This window comes from Megascapheus bottae, chromosome 13 (genome assembly GCF_031878675.1).
Source record: "Megascapheus bottae isolate mThoBot1 chromosome 13, mThoBot2.hap1, whole genome shotgun sequence".
NCBI classification, from domain to species: Eukaryota; Metazoa; Chordata; class Mammalia; order Rodentia; family Geomyidae; genus Megascapheus; species Megascapheus bottae.
The window spans coordinates 56,909,427-56,936,437 of record NC_143521.1 but is presented as its reverse complement, the minus strand read 5'-3'; the positions used below and the strand labels follow the sequence as shown (position 1 = coordinate 56,936,437).

General features: G+C 47.2%; 1 protein-coding gene across 1 annotated transcript in view; it reads left to right on the top strand.

Moving 5' to 3' along the window:
- Positions 1-27,011, top strand: part of Stx18 (syntaxin 18) — a 76,730-nt gene that overhangs the window by 39,675 nt on the left and 10,044 nt on the right. Inside the window, exons 2-7 of the mRNA XM_090343839.1 lie at positions 11,625-11,692; positions 15,740-15,855; positions 17,682-17,759; positions 17,910-17,976; positions 23,204-23,307; positions 26,277-26,365. Of these exons, the coding sequence (XP_090199965.1) occupies positions 11,625-11,692; positions 15,740-15,855; positions 17,682-17,759; positions 17,910-17,976; positions 23,204-23,307; positions 26,277-26,365 (522 nt within the window). The remainder of the gene's footprint in view (positions 1-11,624; positions 11,693-15,739; positions 15,856-17,681; positions 17,760-17,909; positions 17,977-23,203; positions 23,308-26,276; positions 26,366-27,011) is intronic.

Genomic DNA, 27,011 nt, shown 5'->3' with positions numbered 1-27,011 from the left:
TGGGAGAAACAGGCCCTGCTGCCGGTGTGCATTCCTTTGGACAGCCTGGGAAGAGTGGAGCAAAAGGGCCTGCCGACCCCCAACCACCACGCCTGCATTCCAAGTCTGCAGGAAACTTGTCTCAGGCATAGGCTGATAACAGAATGCAGACCTGGCCCCTGTGTCCTTGATCTGAAGTGGCAGCCACCGGCACAACCGTGGTGTGTGGATGGCTCATCACCGTGAAGGTGCTCCTTTCGGTTTCAGTGCCTTACTCGCTCCCCCCCCACCTCCAGACTCAGATAAGCAAGCCCTGTCGGGACCCTGCCTTTCACTTTCTTTTCTTGGGAAGTTTTCGGTGAAGTACTCCTAGAGCCAGTCCTTTCCAACAGGGGTTCACATTCTGTGCACGCATTCAAGAACCAGTTGAATGTGTCCGATTAATTTATCAGAGTGCTACCTTGAGTCCAAAAAGAATTATACCCCGTGGAAAATTCTTTCAGTTCAAAAGAAAGTTCTTATTTCTAAGAGCAAAGATCTGATTTTAATTAAATAAAGAGCACTTTATGCCATTTTTCCCCTAAAGCTTAAGACTAATTTCTATGGTTACTAGGGATATAAATCTCTAGATTGCTTTAAAACAAAGATTTTTGTTCAAGAGAGAGTTGACAGCTCCCTTTAAGAGAAGCTATTACTTAATTTTACTTTCCTTACTTTAAACACATAAAAATATTTGTAATGATACCCCAAAGGCATCATAAAAATGTAAAATAATTGTACTCTAAAATATCTAAAATTACAGGAAATAGACCTCATTTTTAAAAATGACCCTGGATTCAGGGCTGGGACCTGGATGTGATGTACTTCAAAACCATCATCTCTTGTTGAGAGACTTTTATTTTTAAATGGTAAAAAAGTGTTTCCATTGTCAGTCGTACAGAGTTGAAATATGTTCATTCTGTGAGGAAATATTTCTTTTTCATTTCATTGCCTTTCATTTATGTTACAGTATAGGTGCCTTGGAGTCTCTGTGAGGGAAGTTTCTTTCTCTAGAATTTAATGGAACCAGTGGGCTTGTGGATTAACTACCTCATAGACACCCTTTAGAGTGTTCTAAGTAGTATTTTTTTAATGCATGGCTTAGCAGCATAAATAGTCCCCAGTGTTTGCTTATCCAAAATGCTCTTTCTCTTTGAGTAGATAATGTTACTTGATAAATTGTTCCCAGATTAGTCTGAGGTATGTTTATATATGTAGTAGGAAATCTGTACTAGAAATACTTAGAGGGGAGAAAATGCTCATCTTTCTTAATATATGAAGCTAATCCTTATCTTCTTTTCTGTCTTTCTTTGGCTATTCTTGTTAACTAAAATGTTAATTAAGCTTTACATGATAGGGCTCATTTTACTAGGAAAAGTACAACTAGACATAAATACTGGGGCTAAAGGTGCAAAGAACAGCACGGGGTGTGACAGAAAGGCAGGGAGCCTGGCTGAGCCTGTGTACCAGGAGGGCTCTCAGGAAATGCTGCCCAGCATAAAGACAACAGCTTGCCCTTTTTTTTTTTTAAGAGACAAAATAAGTTGTGTGTGGATATTGAAAATGCTGTAAGCAGAATGTTTGAACAACAAAGTAAACACTGATTATTGCAAATGTACATTTGGGCCAATTTGCTTTTATCTTTCAAGCAAAACATTTCCCACGGTTTTGGGTGGGTTTTTATTTACGTGGAGAACACTGTGTGAAAGTATAAATAAGTTTGTGGAAGTCATGATTAGAATTTGATAGTAAACATGCAAAAGCAAATTGGGAACTCTATTAAAGTCAGATGTAACTTTTAATAATGTTTTCTCATACAGACAAAGGCTGTGGTTGTAATTCACAATAAAAGCTCAGTATGAATTTTTCAGCATGAAGTTTTTGAAAATAGATGGGTAGGGGAGTCTCCCAAGTGCTCTTTTCTAATTATAAGCACAGAGCTTATATGTATGTGTGTGTGTGTGTGTGTGTGTGTATACATATGTGCGTATGTTCTGTATTTTAAACCAAAAGTTTGCCATAAAGTTTGAACTTATTTTAATAAACTAAATATATGCAGCAATTATTATACAAAGAAGAAAACATTTTAAAATTACTGAAAAGCATAATATAGCATGTAGGTAAAAATCAATTTAGAGGTTTAATTTGCCATTTATTTTAAAAATCAAATATTATGAGAATCACGTCCTAAAAGCAAGTGGATATTTTTGTTTTATTTTCATTTTTATGTTCCAATTCCTTGGGCAATTTGTGACCTTACACACAGACATTCAGTAACGGTGTCCATTGCTGATTATTGCAGAACTTTGGCAGGATTGCTCTAGCATTCTTTCACTTTCTTTTCTTTGATTTAAAATTGCACTCCATACACAGTCGTTGAGGGTCAGGGTGACATTTTAGTGACTTTTTTTTTTAAGCTCACAAATTGATAGAGATTTTATCTGAAATTCAATAATAGGATATAAGAATGGAAATTTTTATATATGCGTTTTTCAGATGCTTTGCCAAATTAATGACCTGGGGGGGAAAAGCTTGTAAGGAATTTAAATTGTATATACTAGTTTTACTTTTAAAGCTTTCGAATAGAGTTTGAGATATAAATCCAAATATAGGTCCTAACATGTTTCATGTCCAAGCATAATAATAATTATTAAAAGTCGCATCAAAATCTTCACTCTCAAGGTCTATAGTGTACTGCTGAGGACCAAACCATTATATTTCTAGTTTTCTTATGGACAGTTCTTTTCCAGCTAAGTATGCTGCTGTGTGGGGCCGGGCATTGAACCCAGGAATCCACGCTGCCAGTCCTGTGTGCCAACCACCTTCTCATCCCGCAGCCACGCATCCTTTCGTGCTTACCTTATTTTGAACCTTTAAATAACGGTGACAAATGTTCATTTCATAAAATGTAGCAGTTCACGTTTTGCTACAGTTTCTTCAAACTCTAGAGGCCATGGAGTTAAGATGCTGTTGTAACTTATGTCTTGAAATAGTACTTTCTGTCTTTGTGTGTTTGTGTGTGTGTGTGTACTCAAGGACTCCTAACTTTCATGCCTTATTTAGCCCAAAGGAGACCATAATGAGGGGAAGGAATGTGTGTTTTCTGAAAACAGGGAGTGATGAAACAAGGCCTCGGAGTCAGAGTTTGCATTTTTCTGCGTTCTTAGTACCGTATTCCCTTCTGTCACTTGAGAGGTGCCTTTGGAGATCCCACTGTGTATCTTGTTACCAAAGCCGTTCCTCAGAACGTCAGGATAAAAATGAATATTCTTTTGCTTGTGTTTTTACTCAAAGAGGGAAAAAGTCATTTGGAATGAAGCAGAGCCCTCCTGCTCTTGGGGTTAGAAAGTTATCACCGTTTCTGTGCAGTGTAAATTATTGACCTCCATCAGGCAGTGTAGAAGTTGAATGTCTTCCCTGTGTACCACTCACAGTTGCTTTGGCCATTCTCTTACTGATGTGAAGCAGAAGCTGAGCGAGGTAACAGTTCTGATGGTGAGATTAGAGGTAGCCAGGCAGACTGTCTCCTCGCTCTCAGAGACAGACCTTGTAAGCCCAGGGCACCTCTCCCCTTGTTTAGATATTACTTGCTCTTTTGAGTTTCAGATTACAGGAGCAATTGATCCGCATGACCTGTCTTAAGAACTTTAGCTTTGCAGTGGAAACTTAAACCAAATGTATATCCTCAAGAGACAAATCATCTTAAAACAGCCTGTCGTCATTTTGATGTACTGTACTGTTTGTTGGGGAACAGTGTGGTAGAGAGCACCCCCTACTGGACACGATTTGTACTGCTATGCTAAATAGGCTGGTATTTAGCAGCCCCACCCCCTTCTCTCTCTCTCTCTTTTTCTCTCTCTCTCTCTCTCACACACACATACACATATGTATGTGTTGAACCACATTCATGCCAGAGTTCTTTAACCTGAGCCCCAGCCAGTGGAGAGCTCCTGAAACTCAGACTGGGAGGCAGAATGGTTTGTGTGAATATGTTGGTTTGGCTGTTTGAGGTTCATAACTTCTGACTGTCTCAGAGGTGTCTCTGCCCTCATAAAAAGATCAAAACTGGGCCAGGAGCATGGCCTAGTGGTAGAGTGCTCACCTTGCACGCACCAAGACCCAGGTTAGATTCCTGGGTACCACATACATAGAAAAAGCCGGAAGTGGTGCTGTGGCTCAAGTGGTAGGACACTAGCCTTAAGAAAGCCCAAGAACAGCGCTCAGCCCACGAGCTCAAGCCCCAGGACTGGCACAAAAAAATAAAAAAGGTAGCGCAGGCAGGTCAAGTCAAAATGGAATCGGTCTGATGAAACTTTCTGACAGGAGAGTTTTCCTTGACTCTGGGAGATTCCAGTATTATACCTGAGTCTGTGAATAGTGAGGACGTCCCTGTTTCAGTCCAAAGTTAAGCAGCCAGTCGGAGATTTTCATTGCTGTTGCCTGCACAGTAACTTGGAAGCTCCCTGCTCAGCTGGTGCCTGGAATACGCTTGCACCCCGCTTTGTAGGACAGTGGCAAACAAAAGCCTGTGTCATCTCTAAGTCTGGAGTGATGTTAACAGTTGTCCTTGGAAAGTTCCAAACTTTGTCTCGAGTACGATCAGCCAAAGATGAAGAAAGGGCAGTTGAGGTGACTGCACACTGTCCCCGGCTGGCCACAAGGCCCCTGTCTAGACATTGTTCTCCATGGCCCCCTGGACCTGCTTTCAGCAACGTCACCTCAAGTGTGCTCCTCCCCAGAAAAACTTGAGAGAGGCTAAGTGACAGGACAAGGTCATCTCACTGTTAAAGGCAATGGTGGGCTCAGAACTCAGGTCTGTCAGGCTCTCAAGTCCATCCTTCGCACACACTCGACACCCAGCCTTGAGGCCAGCCAGGGCTGCACGGGACTGAGCAGCGGTATGAAGCCAGGTTGGGTCCTTGAGCTGAGACTGCCTGTCCTCTTCGCCTCCTCCCTCCCTCCTTCTGTACTTACTCCTTCCACAGCGGCCTATCCCACACTGAGCCTCTCCTATTTGTCAAGGGCACAGAAAAGAAAGCTGTGATTATTAACTAGCACAGACTCTCGAAGCCTGAGTCCTCTCCTCCCAGCCCCATTGTGTGCTTTGGGTTGGTTGCTAGGCAGGAAAGGGAGGGGAGAAGTGAATTTGAGTCCAGAAAGCAATAATTAGTAAAGTCTCTTTATATTTTTGTAGAGGAAGCACTTTAAAAGTGGACTGTCAGGAAAACTGGAGCTGTGGCTCAAGTAGTAGAATGCCTGTTTAGCAGGCACAAGGCCCAGAGTTCAAATCCCAGCACCAACAATAAACAAACAAAAAGAACAAATTGACAGGCCTGGACTAGCTCATTGGACAGGGAATCTGTTGCTTCTTTTTTTAGCCCCGTTCTCTTTCATTTTTGTATGGATGGTTTCTAATTAAGATGGTTTCTTTAATGGCAAAATGATCAGAATTACAGAAGTCAGGAAATTGAACCATTTCCCAGTGTTTCTGGGAAAGTCACTAGAGTTCAGCCTGACTCTGTAGCACAAAGGGCGGCACCTCAAGAGCGGCATTCGAAACCCCACATCTGGAGCAAGAGAGGCCATAGTTCTCCGCAGGCAGAGTTAAGTCCATTCTGGGAATCATGGTGGGTTTGTGCAGAGCAGGCACTGCATGCTCAGGTTAAGACACAGGACCAGAAGCCACAGTACAGCCTGAAGGTGAGGCATCTGTGACCTCATGCGTAGGGAAGAGCCAAGATGAATTAGGTTCTCACAGTGCTGAGCACGGAACATGTACTGGAAAAGCACACTCACCACCAAGGCACACCTGGTGCTTTGAACTGGATCCTCGTAGATGTTTCCCAGTCTGGCTAGTCTTGAGCCTGGACAGAGCGGCCTGGACGGCCATGTTCTGAAAGCCAAGAGAGGGTGCTTTCAAGGCCAGGACTCTCCCCGCCCCCCCCCCCCCCCCATTGCTGCTGCTCCAGGCCCTGCCAGATAGGGAGGAGATAGGTAGGTCTAGCTCATAGGACATGCTCCCTAAACAACCAGTAAAGGAAAAGGCGAAAGACAGAACCATTCACCCCTTAGAGTCCAGGAGCTCAGTGGAGCTTCACTGGCTGTCTCTGGCTCTTGGGGATAGCTGCACTGGTTGCCTCTCTACCCTGGGCAGCGACCTGGACAGACCTGCTGTGCCTTGAGTTCCTAAGTTCTGAACATTTCATTGAGACTTCTAGTAATGGATATTGGTATATTTTTCAGTTAAGATTGAAGAGAGCTTAACTTTGGAATTTAGTTAGTGGGTTGTGAATTAAACTCAGGAACAGGATCCTTGTGAAAATCATTTTAGCTTATCAGTAGCTGGCAAGCATTTATACAGCGGTGGTGGTTTTGGCTGTGCCTCTGGCTGCATGCGACACTGAACAGCTAGCGGTGTCCACTGATTGAATGAAAAAAAAAATAATGATTCTATGTTACTGGGAACTTTTTACAATATGCCAGAGAGACCTACTGGAGTCTCTTTAATCTTGAACAATGCTTGCTTCTTGCAGAGGCAAATTATGCAAATCGGTACTTAGTGTTTCATAATCAATCAGGTCTTTGTTGGAAGTGTTGTGAATGCCAGCAGAACAGAATTCCTGTCATCCTGGGCCTGGAAAGGGGGGAGGAAGTCAGCCCAGTGCTGTGATCAGCAAAAAGACACTGGTCCACCGCTTTGAACTCACCCACTGCTAAAGCGCGGCCTTTCTTTGAGAAGAATCCCACCGTTTTGTCCAGGGCTTTGCCTTACAGTTTCTCTTGCTTTGGGTCATGGACAAAGTAGCCACGAAGGAGCAGCTTACCAGGCTGAGCTGTGGAGACACACCTAAACAAAGCCAACTCTGCCAGATGGCAGCCGGCAGCCCCCTCTGAGGCTCCCTTTGTGTCCACTCTGCTCAGAACTGTGTTTCATCTTCCTGGAGTCCTCCAAAGTATACAATATGTGTGTGTAAAACAACGCCGTTCCAGCTAAAGCCTCTGCTGAACAGTTAACCTTGAGGGCTTCTTTGATTCCAAACCAAAAAGAAGGAACCAAAAAAAAAAAATGTTTAAAAAAAAATACCTTGGGGGGGGAAGTGGTTATTTTTCCGTGAGAGCCTGATATTGCCACCACTTTGCTATCTGTGTTGCCATCTAGTGGACAGTGGGGAGCCTAGAGGTGGCTTGCCACGTTGGTCTGTCACATCACACATTCTTGTTAATGTGTAAACTCAGAGCCTGGGTGCTTACTCCTTAACTTAGTCACTCAAGGCTAATTAGTGCTCAGCTACTAGATCTGCAGCTCCACTTCTGACTTTTTGCTGGTTAATTGTACATAGGATTCTCAGGGCTTCCCGCTTCCCAGCCCAGGGATGGCTTTGAACCCTAATTCTCAAATCTCAGCCTCCTAAGTAGCTAGGAATACAAGCATGAGCCACTGCACCTGACTCGTCTTGTCAGGATAGGAAACCAAATCAGTTTAGAGCATTAAGTAAATGTAAACATACATTTTGTGCTATATGCATTCCTGTGAGTCTATCTTAGATGGACATGTAAACAATTTAAAGCAAATTGGTGACATCACTTTTGCATTTACAAGGAGCCCTCAATCTGGCCTGGCAATCAAAGAAGGCATTTGGGAACCAAATCTGAAATTCCTGAAGCAGGAGTAAGTCAGAGACTTGGATTAAGACATGGGGAGGATGGGCTTTGAGCTGGAGGCGGCAGCAGGGAAGTTGCAAGTGTACAGATTCAGTCGGGAAGTACCTGGAGGATTTACCCTTTGTTTCTTTCTTTCAAAACATTTCTCATGACAGAGACTGCATATTCTAATTGTAAAATGGCATGTGCAGTAGTAAGGAATCAAAGGCCTGGGAACAGTGTGAAGCATCCTCTTAGAAGGCTCCTTGCTAAAGGCTTGGTCCTCAGCTTGGGGGCTGTGTTGGGAGCTGATTGGATTGTGAGGGTGAAGTCTTCATCATGGGATTGGTAAGCTTACGTTACAGTGAGGTAGGCCACCTTGGAGTGAGTCCATCTGTGTCTCTGAAGAGTGTCCCTTATCCTGGCCCCTTTCCTGCCTCTCTCTGCTTCCTGGCTGCCATCAGGAAGCAGCGCTCCTCTATCATGCCCAACCACCAAGATGTTCAACCTTGCCGCAGGCCTAAAAACACTGGGGCTGGAGACTGAAGTCATGAGTCAAAATAGGTCTTTCTCTTGTGATCTTCTGAGGTCTCCAAATCTTGCCAGCAGACACCCATCAGTGCTTTCATGTTCCTCCGTGTGTGTGAGTTCTGCTTTGATAGGTACTTCCTGTATTACTCATGAATGGATTATACAGTATACCCTTCAGACACTCTTGGGTTTGACCCTTAGTTGTCCCCACAAGGTGGCTCATCAGTGCACTTGTGTCAGAGCACACGCACCCAGCACCGGGCCTCATTCCCTCCCTGTAAAACATTTCTGTATGTAAGGACAGGAAATACGAGTATCTTTTCTTCTCTCTGTCAAACACATTTCATATAGACACTAAATCACTACTGTTTTATAGCCTGTTTGCTTTCATAGCAATTGGCTTGTGTGGAGAAGTTCAGTGCCTTCTTGACTTAAGCAGTGAGTGTATTAAAATACCATCACTGGGCAGGTCCTGGTAGATCACAGCCATCACCCCAGCTCGTTAGGCTGACATCTGAGGATCATGTTTCAGTCTAGCCCAGGCAGGAAAGTTCATGAGACTCTTTACCTCCAGTTTACCACAGAAATACTGGAAGTGAAGCTGTAGCTTAAGTGATAAAGCACCAACCTTGAGCAAAACAGTATAGCACTAAGGCCCTAAGTGCAAGTGCACACACAAAAGAAAATAGTCATTTAAAAATGAAATTAGGGGCTGGGAGTTTGGCCTAGTGGTACAGTGCTTGCCCAGCATGCACGAAGACCCGGGTTCAATTCCTTGGTTCCACATACATAGAAAAAGCAAGAAATGGTGCTGTGGCTCGAGTGGTAGAGCACCAGGCCTTGAGGAAAGCCCAAGGACAGTGCGAAGGCCCTGAGTTCAGTCTCCAGGACTGGCCAAAAAAATGAAGTCAATTTACCTCCAGAGAAAGAAAGGCATGGATCAGATATTCAGTAGTTTTTAAATGGAGTCTAAATAATATGTTTGATTACATATGAAGCTAGTGCAGAAGCCAGATCCTGGCTGGTCTTGCGAGTGTGGCTGTTAGCTTTGTGTTGTTTCATAGCTGCAGTCAGTTGCTTTGCCTGGCCAATCTGATCTGTTAAAAGCAACTCCCAGAAAAGTGTGGACCTGAAGAAGCACTTGATCATATCTTGCATGCCATTTGGAAAAACCTTGCTTGCACACCTCTCACATTTTTTCCCCAGTAGTCTTGAGTCAGGTTTCATGATGCAGACTCCGCCGTCCTGAGCCAGTGTCTGAGCTCTGTCGCCTACTGTTTGTACGAGCTTGGATGAGTGAGTTGGTTCAGTGAGGTTCACCTTCTCAAACGCCGCAGTCAGAACCATCCTTGGCTCCCACAACAGGGTCCTTGGGAAGAACAGAAGTGCCTGCCTATGCCAAGTATGGGACAGACTGAACCATTGTTTGTGCTCTAACTAAATGAGTATAGTACCCATACTTATATTTGTTTTAATTCATGCCTTTAAATGCCTCGGGGCCCTTTCTGAACTATAATAGTAGCCTAGACTATGTGGGAAACCTTAGACTGAACTCCTGTGGGCCCAGAATGTTTCTCTTTTGTGATAAGTACTATTTTGTATTTAGACACAGGGTCCACCCACACATGTTTGCCGAGCACCTTCTGAGCTCCCTGTGCCGAGATCTGCAGGAATGCTCTGCAGACGTGCACATGGCTCCTAGTATAGGACGAAGAAGAGGCTAGACCTGCATACAGGGCCAGGCAGGGAAGCTCAAGTGGTGGGGGGCAGAAGTCCCGTACCTTCAGAGCAAAGTGGAACTTAGGCTGCACCATCCTGCACAGAAAGACTTTGTAGAGATGGAAGATCAGCAGACCTCCTGAGGCTGGGCCTGGTGGGGTGGACAGGACAGAGGGCGGGATGGGCAGAGCACGGACGCTGTTCGCCCCTGGCTTGGCAACTATGTCCTGTCTCTCTTTCTGCGTTTATTTCTGAATCCCTCGTTCCACACTGTAGGTGACACGGCGACGCTGCACAGGACGTGGCGCGTCCTCGTGGTCAGTCATCACAGAACAGTGCTCGTGCCGTTCGTTTTTTCCCATCCTCACAGCAGGGCATCAGGAAGGGGAGATCTGCTGTGTAGAAATAAGTAAGTCACTGGCTCTTGTGCCTTAATTCTGCTCTCATGACTGTGTTTATGAGCCTGTAACTTCAGCTTTGAAACCCATCCTCGGGAACATGTGAGAAGGAAGCGTTGTCTGTAAACGTTAACTGTTAGCGCACAGGAAAGGAACTTATGCGAGTGGTATCGCTATCGTCCTTAACGTCATCTCCTAAAAAAGCGAACGGTGACGCACACCTGTCATCCTAGCTACCCAGGAAGCTGAGATCCGAGGCTCAGACTTGGAAGCCAATCTCTAGCAGGAAAATCCATGAGGCTTTTATCAGACTCTTACCTCTGATTAACTACCAAAAAAAGTGCCCAGAAATGGTGAATAAAGGCAGTATTCAGGAAACACTGTGTTGCACATGAACTGTACCACTCATGCTGGGAAACAGGAAGGGAACGTGGGAGAGAGTGAAGGAAAGGAGGGCATTGTCCTACCTGACTTAGGAAATTATAACCCCTCCGTATGTTGCCTTTATAATAACAATTTTAAAAACTTGGAAGTAGAGCTGTGGCTCAAGTAGTAGAGTGCTAGCCTTGGGCATACAAGTTTTAAGGACAGTGCCCAGACTTGGAGTTCAAGCCCCAGGACCAGCACAAAAAGAAAAGAAAAAGAAGAAAACCCACAGCAAAGTATGACAGACTGTGCTTGGGTTGTGTGGGGGAGAGGAGTCAGTATAATGAGAGAACTAACAAAGAGGGCGGATGAGATGAATGTGGTCCGTATACTTGATTTGCATGCATGAAAATGGAACTGTGATACTAAAGAAAAAAGAGGAAGAGAATGGAACAGTGAAACCTGTTGGAATTGATTGAAGAGTGAGTGGGAAAGAAGGGAGGGGCTGTGGGTAATCGGGGTACATTGTATACACATGTGGAGATGTCGCAATGAAACAGCCTTGTACAACTAGGGTATGCTAATTCCATAAATTTCTGTTTCTGGGTCATAGATCATATCAGTCAGATGTACAGAAACTGTTAACTCTGGACTAAGGCCCGGGAAAGTTAACACAGGATGGACTACATGAGAGTGAAAAACTAAAATGAGCCGCATATGGTGGTACCTGCCTGAAATTCCAACTACTTGAGAGGTTGAGACAGGAGGATCAAGAAGAGTCCCAGGCCAGCCCAGGCTACATAGTGGAACCCTTTCTCAAACAAACAAAAACTTTCATCATGTATAGTTTCAGAATCTTTTCTGCCCATATACTGTTCTCCATTAATTGAGGCTACAGCACATTATGTATCTCTTTACACATAAACTGTTTGCTTTCTTTTTTAATTTCAGATTTCTCACATTGGCAAACTGAGAGATTTTCTTCTGGAACACAGGAAAGATTATATTAATGCTTACAGGTAAGTGTCTTGGGTGACTAAGTCCCCTCCGTATGTGCCTGTATCCCATTAGCCTTTTGTACTCACATTTGGCTTTTTGAGTTGTAAAGGGTTTGCATGCTGCGGGCTTTGGTGTGTCCCATCTGTAGGTTCCAGTGACTCCTGGCCCTGAGCGGTGCATGATCGTAGGAACACACACTCGTGTCATGAGTCCTCGAAGGATTGAGTTTTCAAGGCTCAGCCAGTGTCTCAGCCTGTGACACCCCGTGTCACAGAGCCATCCCGTGGCTCTGTGTCTGAGACTTGCCTTCCCCGCCAGCTTAGACCTGGAAGCCATCTCCTCCTTTTGTCCTCTAAGCCCACTTTGGCTTGCCCTTTATTTCTTAGGATACTTTACTGAGCCCTCCTATCCATTATTTCATGTTAACTACAGTAATGTCCCAGCCTCCTGGTGGCTAGAGCCTGTCTCCACTCACTAGCCATGCTCTTGGTGAACGTGGCTCAGATATCACTGCAAACACCCGCTGCAGTGATGCATCTGCTCACCCTGGTCCCAGCCCCTCTCCAAACCCGCCTCCCAGGACCCCTCCTGCCCTTGTTCAGCTGCCATTCAGGCTGGGACACACCAGATCATTATGTGAATTTCTAGCAAAGATGACGTCATTAGAAATGTCCTTCTAGGATTTCATCTTTATGATACAAGGTGTTTGTGCTTCAGAAATCTTCCTCCGAAAGTTAAGAGAACACAAGAGAAATCATATGCTTTTGTCAAATAAAAGGAAATACTTTGCACCAAGAGCTCTTGCCTATAACTATAGTTATTCAGGATGCTGAGATCTAGAGGATCAAGATTCGGAGCCAAGCCATGCAGAAGAGCTCACAAGACTCCATCTCCAAAATAGCCTGCATAAAAGCAGGGCTGGAAGCATGGCTCAGGTAGTAGAGTACCAGCTGAGCAAGCATGGGTCCTTGAGTCCAACAAAACCCTTCATATAAATTCCCTACAGATAAGATAATTATGCCCTGGGTGCATTTTAAACAGTCACTAAACATAATTTTGCACTTTTAAATACATTTCATTTGTAGTATTTTGAAGTGCACTAAAATAATTACCTTGTTCCAATCACGGTTAACACTAGATGGCAGTGTATTTCTGAAGGTGTGCGTGCACGTCCAATGCTGATTTTTACAGGCTGTTAAAATGGATGCTGCTGTGCTTTTGTAGCACCTTACAGAACTGCTGCACCCCTGTCCGTTGCTCAGCTTCAGACAGTGGAGGCCGCAGTGCGGTTATAGTCTGTCGTGATTATAAGCTTTTACAACAAGCACTAAAACTACCAGGGCATGTGACACATGCTGCCTAGCGCACACCCTCTTCTCCTCCAACGCTTCCCTCCCCAAGTGTAAACGCGCTTCCTGGGCTCTGCTTTATGCCTGTCTACGTACAGAACATCTTCCTTAGCATCAGATATGGGGCTTGAACTCAGGGCCTGAGCTTTTTCACTCAATGCTAGCACGGTACCACTTTGAGCCACAGCACCACTTCTGGTTTTCTGATAATTAATTGGAGAGAAGAGTCTCGTGGACTTTGAACTGCTTATCCTCAGATCCTAGCCTCCTAAGTAGCTAGGATTACAGGCCTGAGCCACCAGCACCAAGCTCACATTCATTTCTTACACTGATTCTTTCTGCTGTTACTCAGACCTTCCTTGGGCTGACCTGGACCCTGTGGCAGGGGTCAGAGTGACTGCTGGCTCTCAAGCCTCAGTGTTGGTGATGGTGGGGGGCTGGCTGTGCACGAGTGACGAGTGTGATGGTGACAGGACAGTGGTGGGATCAGGGATCTCTGGGGTCTACTTTTGTTCCCAGTGAAATTTTCTTTTTCTTTATTTTTCTTTTTTTCTGTTTAGCAAAATGTGGAGAATGTTCTTGAAAGGCCTTGGCCTGCCCTCGGGTCATTATATGGGCTATAATTATGGAAGTGAAAGATTATGGGAGAAAAACACCTTCAGAGCTATGGAGTCTTTGTTAGTCTGACATAATTAGGAGACTATAATTTTTTCCAGAACGTGGAACTCAGACTTTATTGACCCATTTGCCTTTTTTTTTTTAAGTAATGTCATTTTACTAGAGCAGAACAGCATGAAACCTGGATAACCTCTGGCTGGATCTCTGAATGATCTTAATTAAAATTAATTTCTCCACTTCCGGTCAATGTACCTTTCCCACAATATCCTAGCAACAAAATAATACCAGTTGGGAGGAAAACTTTCTTGGTTTCTGTTGTTGATGCTAAAAGAATAACAACACTGTCACTTCCCAATTAAGGAGGTTAATGTGTGTGTGTGTGTGTGTGTGTGTGTGTGTGTGTGTGTAGTATCCTGAAGGAATATCACCTTCTAATTGAATAATCCATCTTATCAAATTAACCTTTAGACCTTTTCAGTTTCACTGAACTGAGTTTCTGTTAAATCAAAATATGGGGTAGGAAGATTTAATCTAATGTCCTTGGACACAGTCATTTATAGGACTGCTCCTGGAAGCGAGCACTTTCTGATTGATGAGTCCTGACCCCCTCAGCCTCTGTCTCCAGCCGAGACAAGCACAGGCTTTCTGGTTCTCTGTTCAGCATACTCGCTCCCTGCAGAAGAAGAGCCGCCCATCTGCCTGCAGAGCTGGGGAAGAGGAATGGAGCCTACTGTCTAGGGTCTCACTTTGGGGTCCCTGGCTCAGATAGAGATAGCATGTCGACTACACCGGTAAATGGGAGTGTGGAGGTAGAAAAGTGCTTCTCTTTCATTCATCTAGAAGAGGTCTATCCGTTCCCCTGGGGGCTATGGACTTCCTTCCCTCCTCCAACTCTTCCTTATAATAGTGGGCGGAGTGGGAGTGAGAGGAGGCCCCACCTGGATGCTAATCTGATGACTACAACTGCTTAGGTCATCTCTTTTCTTTTATGGAAGAATCCTTCCTCAGCTTTTTTGTGCCTTAAATTTTCTAGAGCAGGCCCTAGATGAAGGGTAACTACAGGAGTTGGGTAGGGTGAAATCAATTGAGGAAGAAATGACTGGGCACACAATCATAGCTATACATCAACTCATATTCTGACTTTAGGCTTATTCATGGATTTAGTTCATTCAGAAAAGACCTCACTGTTGATTTATCAGTTGACTACATGCTAAGCATCACTCTTGATCACTGAGTAGGGCAGAGAGAAAATATAAAAGTCCTTCCTTGCCTTTGTGGTGAGATGCCTCGTACAGGGCACAAGCAGAAAGCAAAGCAGAAGAGTAGGGTTTTATAACCTTTCAGGGAAGGACAGGGTACCAGCAATGGCACCATTTCGCAAGGTGGTTATGAGGGGGCCTCATGAAGAGAGTAAGGGTGGATAAACACCTAAAAGAAGTAAGAGATCTGTTTGTGTAGACATCTGAGGAAAGAATATGCCAGAAGGAAGAGACAGCCACAAGGGGAATGGTTATAAGATGGCATGGGTGGCATATGTGAGCAACAGAGGAGGCTGGTGTGATCGTAGCTGATGGATGGCCAAGGCCAAGAGGACCCCAGAGGTGCCAAGTGCTGGGCCTTTGCGTTCATTTTAAGAATCTTAAAGTTCTGGTGGGACCTGGGTCACCAGGCTCCTGAATTACTGAAAGTAAACTCTCTCCCCAGCCTAGCAATTGTAGTGTAGTTTCACTTCCTATCTGAGAGAACTTTTGTTATTAGGAATGGTAAAGATAACTTGTCATCATGGAAAAATAACAACCCAAATCAGTTTCTCACATGCATCTCAAGAGCCCCCAAATCCTGTCCTGTTCGGTCTCCAAACCTGGACGGGCTGCCCCAGCCTGTCTCAGCAGCAGCCTCGGGACTCCTGTTACCTTCCAGGGCCGCAGCTCCCACCCAGCGGCCTGGCAGTTCAGGAGGCTCTCCCTTACAGCTTCCCACCTGGCTCTCTACCTCCTTCTCCTTCTTCAAGTCTCAGTGTACATGGCTCTTGTCAGGGAACCACCTCCATGACGTGGTCACTGGCTGCTGCCCATCCCTTTTCTTCCCATCTCTTTTCAGCCATATCATGTCTGAATATGGGAGGATGACAGACACAGAGCGAGACCAGATAGACCAGGATGCTCAGATATTCATGAGGACCTGCTCAGAAGCAATCCATCAGCTCCGCACAGAAGGTGAGGTGCCCTGAAAGGTGCAAGCACGCACCTGAGTATGGCGAGTTAAACAAGATGTGTACGCTTAAACACAATTCCCTCCTGCCTTCTTATTGAGATCCAAAGTTTAAAACTAAATCTATTCCTTTCTAAGTCATGAACATACATTGTCATCCAGGTTAAACAAATGAGAGAGAGGAGATAGGAAGGGACCTCTCCAAACAGAACCCAAAATATGCCAAGAAGTATACCTAGAGACCTCAGTGAGAAAGTGAATACTATATGTGTATTCTTTCCTATAAATAGTGTGGGTCCAGCCTGTGAATTTAATAACAGCTTTGCAGTGCATCTTGGTCAGTGTCAGGTCATGGTCAGGTCAATTTCCTAGGGCTGTTAGGAGAGTTTGGTTAAATTCTTTGGCATGCTAGTACCTAGCAGTAGGAGGCAGTCTCTTGTTCACTAAGTTCTTATCAAGGACCTCAGCTGGCTTCCCATATCCTGCCTTTTCTGATGCTTCTCTAATATGCCTGGGTGGGTAGAACACATAAAATAGTATGGAGGTCAAAGGTGCCAGATGCTCTGGAGACATGGCTCAAGTAGTAGAAAGCCTACCTAGCAAGCATAAAACTCTGAGTTCAAACCTAAGTGCTGACCCAACCCACCCCCCCCCCAAAAAAAAAATTGGTAGCTTTCTTACCAAAAGTAAGAGATAATGACTTTAGGACTGACAAGCCTTTTGTATGTGTATGCCAGTCTTTGGGCTTAAAATCAAGACCTAGGCATTGTACCTGAGCTGCTTTTGCTCAAGGCTAGTGCTCTGTCACTTAAGCCATAGACCCAATTCCTGGCATTCTTCTCATTAGCTTCTGTTTTGTTTTTTACCTGCACTGTACCTGTACTCGGCCCCATAGCTTTTTTGTTCCACTTCTGGCTTTTTGCTGGTCAGTTGGAGATAAGAGTCTCCTGGACTTTTCTTCCAGAGCTAGCTTCAAACCTTGATCCTCAGGTCTCAGCCTCCTGAGTAGCTAGAATTATAGGCGTAACACCCCAGTGTCCAGCTCTGACAAGTTCATTTGGTTTTTGGTTTTTGGTTTTTTGGTTTTGTTTTTGTTTTTTTCCAGTCCTGGGCTTGAGCTCAGGGCCTGAGCATCATCCTTGGACTTTCTCAAGGCTGGAGCTCTACCACTTGAGCCACAGCACCACTTCCAGCTTTTTTTTTTTTCAGTATGTGGTACTGAGGAATTGAACCCTGGGTCTTCATACATACTAGGCAAGCACTCTGCCACTAGGCCAAACTCCTGGCCCTTATTTTGTTTTGTTTTTGTTTTTGTTTTTTACCATCTATTTTCTGTTTTTTGTTTATTTTTTTTAACTTCTGTATTCTGGTGTCATGGAAAGTTCCTGTAGAGGTCTAGGCCAGTTTGACTCCATGTCTTAGGGACCTGGAACGTGAGTGGCCACGGAGAGAGGCAGGGACTCTCCAGGCATGCGCAGGGGAAGCGTGCAGTAGTTCAGATTGATTTCAGCTTGTTCCTGGAAGGTCAGTGTGCGCACGGATTCCATTAATTCAGCCCGGGTCCCCACTGAAGAAGGGGGCTGCACCACATAACCAAGTGCAGTAATAACCGTAAATTATTTGACTACCGTTTCCTTTGGTTTAATCTTTCATGCTGGTAAAGCCTAATAAATCTTACTCTTAAAAATGCAGTTTTGTGTGACACGAGACTTGTTTTATTGCTGTGTTTTTAAAAATCCTTCCTGTAAAGCCCCTGCTAGAAGGAAGCTGGTAGGCAAGCTGTCCTTGAGAGTGGCTGAGTGTGAGGCCTGCGTGTTTCTTCCTCTTACAGCCCACAAGGAGACCCATTCCCAGCAAGTGAAGGATCACCGGACCGCCGTGCTGGACTTCATTGAAGACTACTTAAAAAGTATTTCATGTTCCCTTCGCGGTCAAATGTGGCTTGGCTTTACTAGCTGACGAGTGTCAGCTAGTCAAGGCTAGTGTCTTGTTAGACATAATGACCCCTCTGCCTAAAATGCCATTTGACGTGGTCTCTGTTCTGGTATTTCTCCCACAGGAGTGTGCAAGCTTTACTCAGAACAGAGAGCCATCCGAGTTAAGCGAGTGGTGGATAAGAAGAGGCTGTAAGTGTGCCGGCCGCCAGTGCTCCCCGATGAGGGCAGCTCAGGTTCCGAGGACACTTGCAGTGTGTGCCCGGACTGTGTGTGAATTTCTCCACAAAGTGCCCTAGCGAGTGCCTCTGAACATACGCTGTGTGCCAGGACTCTTAGCTCGTGAGGCAATACTGGCACAAACTCACACGTAGCTCAGCTGAGGCTTGGCAAGCTTGGTATTGCACCAAGGTCTCCAGCCTGGATGAGTGGGCTGGGCTGGGGTCCAGGCTGGGCCTTTGTCCTTTCGGCTTTTTTTCTTTCTTTCTGCCAATCCTGGAGCTTGAAGTCAGGGCCTGTGCACTGTCCTTGGGTTTCCTCAAGACTAGCACTCTACCACTTGAGCCATAGCACCACTTCTGACTTTCCTATGTATGTGGCACTGAGAAATCAGGTCTTGGTACATCCTAGGCAAGCCAAACACCCAGCCCTCCTTTTAGTTTCTTAATGATGGCTATCTGTCGATCTATCTATGGCATTACTAGGCATTTTACCTCAGCCTCCTTGTTTACCCCATGCCCTCCTTATTATCTTTGAAAGGATTTTCCTGCGGGATGAGCTTGGTTTGTAGACCAAGCAGCCTGCTGTGAGGCCACCCCTTCCTCCAGCCACCTTTGTGTAGGCATTGTTGCAAGTGCCCTCTGGGCGTGGACCTGGAGGCTCAGGTAGGTGGAATGAGGTGTCCAGGAAGCAGCAGAGCCAGACACCAGTATGCATTTCTGCTGCACCTCTCTACCTCTGTCCCTCTTACTGTGGGCCAAACGCAGATGTCTGGAGCTGCAACTCAGTGCCTGGCTGCCAGTGAGTACTGTGCCTACTCTGGGCTCTCCGTCACTTCCAGATAGGTGTCGTTATGTGATGTTCGGGTGGGTTTTCTGTAACTCCTGGGTCTACTGCACGACTCTCTGGTTCACTGATTCACTGGCAAGACTTAGGGGACTCGGTATGCAGCTCTGTTCTTGGCTGTGGCTTTTCACACTGGAAATACACAAAGCAGGACAGCAAAGGGCAAGAGCCTATGCAGAGGGAAAGGAATTGCAAGTCCAGGGGACAGCCGGGGCTGGTGGCCGGGCAGCCTCGCCCAGCGGGTTGCATCAGGGCAGCTCGTTAGTGATGAGGACTCCCGTGAGAGCTGGTTACAAAGACACTTTGTGGTGGGCACTTACCAGCATTCCAGAGTCCGACACTGAACCACATTCAGACAAACTGCGTGTTTGTACACTGTTCAGCCGTGGGCAGCTCTTCCAGCTACGATGATAAGAACGGGCCAAGTACTAAACCTGGCACGTGGGCCCTTTTAGGTGGTCTGAGGTTTGCCCACGGGAGCTCTTTTCTACACACTTGCCAATGAATTAGCAATGCTGAAAGCCAGCATGGAGAAGCAGCCATGAGAGTGAGTGAAGAGGTAACCGTGTTATCCATCGGCGTATAGTTCCTGCGTAAGCTTGCAGCAGACAGTATGTAAGCCGGTTTCTATAATACTCATTGCAACGTTGTTACATAATGTTATTGATTGTGTAATCGTTTATTCTTATATAAAGTAGGGTAGTTTGAAGAAGCAGTAGATGATGTCTGCCCTGAGGGAGGCTGATGGATTTGCTGTGTATTCAGGCAAAGGGAGTGTCTGAATCAGGAAGTGACAGAACTAGCAAGGTCAGTATTGGCTCAGAGAGAGAGAAGAGACAGCCAAGAAAAGTGGCAGTGTGCAGGGATCCGGTCTGCACTGGACCAAGCTGTTTGAATTCTGGCACTGTGATCCGTGTGGCTTTGAAAGAAGCTTTCTTACTTAGTGTCTTTGCCCATAACATGAGAACATTAAGAGAATCTACCTTGTAGGGTGATGGTGAGGATAAAATGTTCGGTGATGGTGAGGATAAAATGTTCGCTTACACTATTACCTACCATGAAGCACTTGGCCTGTGCCAGGCACTATGCTAATTTATTTCATTTAATCCTTGTGCCTTCTTTATGGATGTTGCTGATACAAGGAAACTGGAGTCAGCAAATTTGGATTTTGCTCCTGGCATCAAGGCTAAACCAAGGTTGACCTCAAGGTAGTGGCAGATTCTCAAGCAGTGGGATTTATGTAAGCCATTGAAAGAAAACTACGTGGGGAGGTGGGTGAGGAGGGAGAGAGCAGCTCAGGTAGGGGAGGAGGACAAGCGAAAGGCCCCAGGTACAGTGACCCAAGTTTGCCCATGCAGGCAGTGGGAAGCAGGTGGGAGACTAGTGTGAAATTGTTGTTGAGATGGCAAGCTGGCCTCTGGGCCCCACACCCCACAGTGGGGAAAGAAAGCGGCCCAAGTAAAGCAAGAAGAGACCTTTATGGTCCTGGTTCTTGCAGAAATTTCTACTAAAATACGGGTTACAGTCAGTCAGATGGGAACGGTGCTCGTTTGGACAGTGAAGTATCTCCTCCCACCAAATAAATCGCTGCCCTGTGCCGGTTACTTTGAACAGAAGGCCTTATGGGAATCGCTGTAACCCTTCCCAGTGTCACCAGCTGTCTCCGGTCTGACCTCGCTCCTCACATCCACACAGGCCAAGGCTGAGCTGAGCAGGCGTCTGCGGCTGGAATGGCTGCACTGTGACCGTGGGTTCTCAGTCGGGCCCAGTCCCCAGTGAGGGCCGCTCTACTGCGTTTGTTTTAGAGATCTTCCTTCTCTTGAGTCTTAAGCAGTTTTTGCGGCACTTGCTGAGTAGATTTCCAGTTGTGCCTGCTGGTGAGTAGCTAGTGGGTAACTGTGAAGATAGCTCAGTCCAGACAGTGACTCCCCTCCGTGGAGCAGTGTCAGCCTGAGTGGGGCCTACCCGCGTCCACCACTGAAATGCCTCCTTCCTGCCCTCTTGTTCAGGGATCATAAAACCAATCACATAAAGCCCGTACTTAGATCTGTGATAATAACCACTTCTTTTGTGTATCTGTATGGGGTTGCTAAGAGGTTGTCCTCTGTATTTTGTTTCAAAACAAAAACAGTCATCTCTCTTTTTGTTATTTTAAAATTTTAAATAGAGGTTTTTCAAGTAAAAGACCTGGAAACAGATGTTGACAGGTGGAAACTGTGTTGATTTCAGTTAGGAAGCTCTCAGCCTTCAGGCAGAAAATATGCTTAAATAAATCATGGGGCGTAAACAGGTCTTTCTGATGACTTTTTTTTAAAATTGCTTCCCCCCCCCCAAATTGCCTTCAAGTAGCTCATTTGTAATTTCCCCAAGGCTTTCAGTAGATATTCTGTCTATAATTAGAATCTGGTTTTATTACTTTAAAAAATGCTCAGCTTGGTCTTATTCTGGGCTTTGCAGCCTTCATTCTGACTTGAAGATGGGTACACTGGTGTACTCCAGACACAGATGGCGCCCGCCCCTCCCTGAACCACTCAGTTCTGAAGCCAGTATGCAGCGTGGGGCCTGGTGTTCCCAGGGTGGGTGTCAGGTGGGCAGGGGGTCAGCCAGCAGAGTCGCCTCTACCACCAGCAGGGTGGGAGGCGGGGGGGAAGAAGGAGAATAAATGAATGAACAAAGTAAGAGTTTGAAATGGTCATGGCATGTACACACACGCACACACGCACAGAGGCTACTTGCAAAGGGGAACAAATAACCTCACAGCCAGGAAGCCTGGCCACTGCCTCCTTAGTCAGATGAGCAAGATGAGAGGCCACTCAGCCTGATGGGAGGCCCAGGAAGGATTTTCATGGTATCTCCTAGATGCACAGCTTGAAGCCAACTTCCAGGAAGCACCAGCTTCCTCTCAGGGCATCTTACAGAATCACTGGCACGTCATTGTACACTGAGGTCAGGAAGCTCAAGGAGCAATGGAAGAATTATTCCAGACAGCAGCTTGATGTGATGCGTGATTCAGAGAAGGCCCTTTTTGTGAGAGGATGTGCTTTGAGATAACTGTGAAGTAGAGAAGGGTCTCAGGTGAGGATGGCATCTCACCATGAGTATTTCCTGGTTTGGGTAGTTGTACTGTCGTTATCAGTGAATTCTCTTTTGGGAGGGCATATTAAATATTATAGATGAATGGGTGTCCAACTGGCAGCTTATACTCTAAAGGATTCCTTGTGTGGTGGTGCAGTTCTGTGTGTGTTTCAAACTTGATAGAATGGCTACATTTCAAGCAGCAGATGACTGAGGACGTAGCCACTGTGTTCATCAGCTTTCCACTAGTGGGACAGAATGCCTAAAGGGAGGAGGGTGTCTTGCTTCTGGCCTGTTGCTGTGAGTGGTGAGGTTTATCGTGATGGAGGAGCCTCTTCTCACTGCCGCTGGGGAACAGGGAAAAGGCAGTGTGTGACAGGATGCCACAGCCCCCTCCCAGTGGGAGGCACAGCCAAGCCTTTAGCAGGTGGTCCTTGGGAGAACCTTCTCCAGCCCTGGCAGACACTGAGTGCCGGGCACTGACCTGGGATCCAGGCAGAGTGGCAGGCTCCACTCCTGAGGCCCAGGTCTGTCTACACCGAAGGTGCTCCTTCCCAGCAAGCAGGCACATCAGCTGGCAGAGGAGCCTCCAACTTGGAGAACCTGACGAGAGCACCAATGGGTGTGGGCTTCCTGGGTCCCTAAAGTCACTTGTGCTGCCTACTAAAGACTTGAACTTTGAGTTCAATTGTTGTAAGGTTATTACGAGCACCTGTGAGTTTGGGTGTGTACACACACACACACACACACACACACACACACACACACACACACACACACACACACACACACACACACACACACACACACACACACACACACACACACACACGACCGAACCCTTTGCATTCGTGTAGCACTAACTACAGAATAGGTATATGTCATGTTCCTGGATCTGTACACACACACACACACACACACACACACGACCGAACCCTTTGCATTCGTGTAGCACTAACTACAGAATAGGTATATGTCATGTTCCTGGATCTGTACAAGGTTTGGGCAGCCAGCCTTCGTCTCCACATGTGGAGTGTGGCATCCACTTCTGAGGAGGGCTCGGTACCTGCTGGCTGCAGCCCCCCCCCCAATACTGGCCGCCTCGCTGGGGCTTGGAATGCAGAGGTTGCACTGAGTGCCCCTTGGACAGGTGCCCAGAGGGCCACCACGCTCCCCGTGATCCGAGACTGAGCTGAAGTACAGGGCTCACCATAACTTCATGCTGTGAGAAAAGAAATCTGTTTTGTAAGGGAATTCGATGACTGCTGTTTGTTTTTAGGTCAAAGCTGGAACCAGAGCCAAAAACAAAAACAAGAGAATCCGCACTTTCTGAGAAAGTCACACAAGATTCTGAAGAAAAACCTGCCACAGAAGAAGGTCCAGGTATGAATTAAAAAAAAAAAAAAAAAAAAAAAAAGTCTTCTTGTGATCGCTTGTCAAGAATACTAACAAGGACTTGGCATTGTGGTACACACTTGTAATCCTGTACCTGGGCGGCAGAAGCAGCGGGTCACTGGTTTTGGTTCAACCTGGGCTTCATAGTGAGTTCCAGGCCAGCCCAGGCTTTATAGTAAGACCTGTCTTGAACAAAAACAAAAATATATATGCAAAACAAGAAAAAAGGACACAGTCCCAGACCAATGGTGGCAGGCAGAGTCACACGGCAAAGGGAGAGTGTGTAAAGTCTGTCGCTGTTGGGTGGGAGGAGTCATCTGGGGGTCCAGGAAGAGGGCGCTGCTGAGGCTGTGCCCTGACAGGTGGTGGTGGAGCTGTGACTGAGTGTGGGGGCTCTGTGCTCAAGTGGGGGGACATTGTGCCCTCACCTCACCACCCAGGCCTCTGCTAATAGCAGCCTTCCCCAGCCAGTGCCAAGGGGACACACATGCGGAGTGTGGGTCTCTGGGGTCTGGAGGAGTAGCTAGCTGTGTGCTCTGAGAGGCTCAGAGGCTGGGTACATGGTCTGAGGTAAAAGGCCAGGGGTGGGCACAGGGTTCTGAGGCCTGAGTTACACAAACTTTCCATTTCATTTTTTGGTTGGTTTTGGCCCTTGAACTTGGGGCCTGGGCACTATCCATAAGCTCAAGGCTCCCACTTTTAGTTTCTGAGTGGAAACTGGATATGAGTCTCGCGGGAACTTTTCTGCCACTGGCTTTGAAGCACAAACCTCAGATTTCAGCTTCATGCGTAGCTATGATTACTGGCGTGAGCGGCCATCACCCAGCTTACTCCCCTGCATTTTACAAGAAGGATTGAGTCTTCTGTGTCATGGCTTCAAAAGCCTGGAGATGCCGGAGGCGCCTTCTGGTGCTGGCACTGCTTCAGGAGGCGGCCCTGCTCCAGGCTGGCACGTGGTGGGGCGAGTCAGCAGACCTGATTTCACGTGCAGGCTTTTGTGGTGTCAGTACTCGGTGTGTGAGGGAACCGGGGGGGGGGGGGGGGCGGCTGGAGGACGTTACATAAGCTGCTCAAGTTCCACACCCAGGAAGCCACAGCACTGGCTTCCACCAAGGCCAAGTGGCACCTCCACATTCATGTGTGCACCTACTCCTTTCATTCATTCAAGAGCTCCTGTGAGCTGCTGACAGTACCAACCCTGTAGACCTGACAGGTCAGACTTCCTGGAAAGTCTGCAGCTCTACCTTGCTGCTCCAAGCCTGCCCTGAATGCTGTGCTGGGTGCTAGGGGGGTGCTAAGGTGCTAGGCAGTAGTAGAAAGTACACTTCCTTCAGGCCAGTGGTTGTCATACGGCCAGTGCACCACTGTGCATGCTGTGACCGTGTTCATGGGAGGATGAACTCCGGCAGGCCCCTCCCACCAGGCCAGCGACGTTGATATTACAGTGCAGGCTTGGGGGAGCCAAGCATGCTACTTGCTGCCTGCCGATGCCATGGCCCTGAAGACTGAAGCAGGAGGATCTGGAGACCCAGCCCAGCCTGCACGACATTGCAGAATCTGCCTTTAAAGGCCGGGGAAGCCCCATGGTGGGAGCCCCTGTGCTGGCCACTGCAGCTGCAGTGCAGGATAGGAGCAGGCCCCATGCCAGGCTAGAGAGCAGGGGACTAGAGGAGGAGGCGGCCACAGCGAGCGCCACCCCTCTCCGTCCCCGAGAGCTAGGGTGGGGAAGGCAGGTGAGCATGGGCGAGGTAGGCAGCAGAGGCCTGCACATGTGCACTGTGGAAAGCTTGGTTTGAACCTAAGAATAGGTACACAAGAAGTTGAGGAGCTGATGTGTCATGGACACGTAACGTATGGCAGGAGACTCCTGCAGCAGCCCAGACTCGTGTCTGCCAGGGATTCCATTCGGCCATGGTGCAGTGTTCAGGCCGGGTAATAAGTGGGAGCTCATGGCGGCGGTAACCTGCAGGCCTGGGGCTGGGTCCTTGGTGGAGAGGCCAGTGGTACCTGCAGTCACCGTGGCTGGAGGTGGGGAGTGGGCAGGGCAGGGACCACCCAGGACCGGGGCAGCAGCTTCACATCCTGGTGTGAGGAGGAGAGCATGTGGGATGTAGGGGGCCAGTGGCCACCGTCCACAGGCTGCCCATGCCCTGGGATGGGAGGTGCTTCCTCTCCAGCCCAGCCTGGACACAGCCTGGTGCCCCCCCCCCCCCCCCCCCCGTGCCCGCTCCGCCCACGCCAGCCCTTGACCTTTGCACCTATGGTATGTTAGCAGACGTGCTAATGTTCCATTACCTGCCTTTGTTTTTCTGTTCTATTCGTTCTCTGGACCCCTGAGACGTGGGCCAGATGGAAGCCCTTGGCACAGCTCTGGGTGGTGTGGTTCTGGGTGGAAGGTGCCCCTGCCTGCCTTTAAGCCAGCCCCCCTTTGGGAACCCGCTCCTCTAGTTGATGGTGTTGAACATCGTCTCCGCCACTGGTGATGTGTTCACGTCTGGTGTAGGGCCTTTCGCGTCCACATTCTGCCCAGCCAGCACGCATTCTTCTTCTCCTTGTTCCTCCTCCTCCTCCTCTTTTTGTGGACTTGAACTCTGCCTGGGTGTTGTCCCTACCCCTGGAGCCAAGCCCCACTTCCTGTTTTCTAGAGGTTAATTGGAGATAAAGAGTCTCCGGTCCTTTTGTGCCTGGGCTGGCTTTGAACCTGGATCCTCAGATCTCAGCCTCCTGAGTAGCTAGAATTATGGGCATGAGCCTCCGTGCCCAGTCAGCACACATTTTTCTTGTACCCATTTGTAATTTACCCCCAACTTTCTCCTCCTGCCCCTCTTCTGTCTCCCTGTGGGACAATCCTGTTGGCAATGGCGTTCCCACCTCACCTCTAATATACAGGTGTCTGGGGCTACTCAATTCTAAAGTGAATATTTGGGCTTGTATCGGTTTCCATTTTATTTTCACAGAAAAGCTGTTGTCTGAAGCACAGCCGGAGCTGGGGGCATGCGGTGACGGCAAAGGGGAGGATGAGCTTTCTCCGGAAGAAATACAGATGGTAATGCTTCTCTGCCCCAGTGTCCTTTCACCTCTGTCCTGAGACACCCTTGAGTGGGAGGTCACCCTGAATGCCCTCGTCCTCATTTTTAGATGGAATTTTAAGACATATATATGCTTTATATGCACTTACCCACTTGATTTCCCAATCCCTAATATGCTTTTCATGTGTTTTAAATTTTCAGCAGTATAATTAAAGCAGAGATTGCCTTGGGATAATTTTACTAATAATAGATGTCTCCACCAGCCGTAAAATGGCCTTCTAGATTAAATGGATCTTTCAGAATTGCCGAGAGGGCTTAATCATCTGTGTGGCTGGGGTTAGGGAGATAAGGAGAAAGCCGGAGGATGACTTGACTGGGGGATGCAGGAGTCCCCACCTCCATGACAGGCCTTATCTCCTCTAACTGACTTTTCTGTCCCCTGGTGGTCACCGGCTCTCCCTTGTCCTCTCTGGTTAGGTTTGGCAGGAGCCCTGCCAGCCCTCTCCCAGCAGTCTGTGATATTAGGGCTCCCATGCTTGGGCACATGTTTCCTGAGAGCTCCCTGAGGCCACACTGTTCCGGCCGAGATCTAGAGCACAGTTCTACACAGCATGCCTCCCCAAGGCTGGAGGACAGCCCGGCCTTGTGTAACATGTAACAACT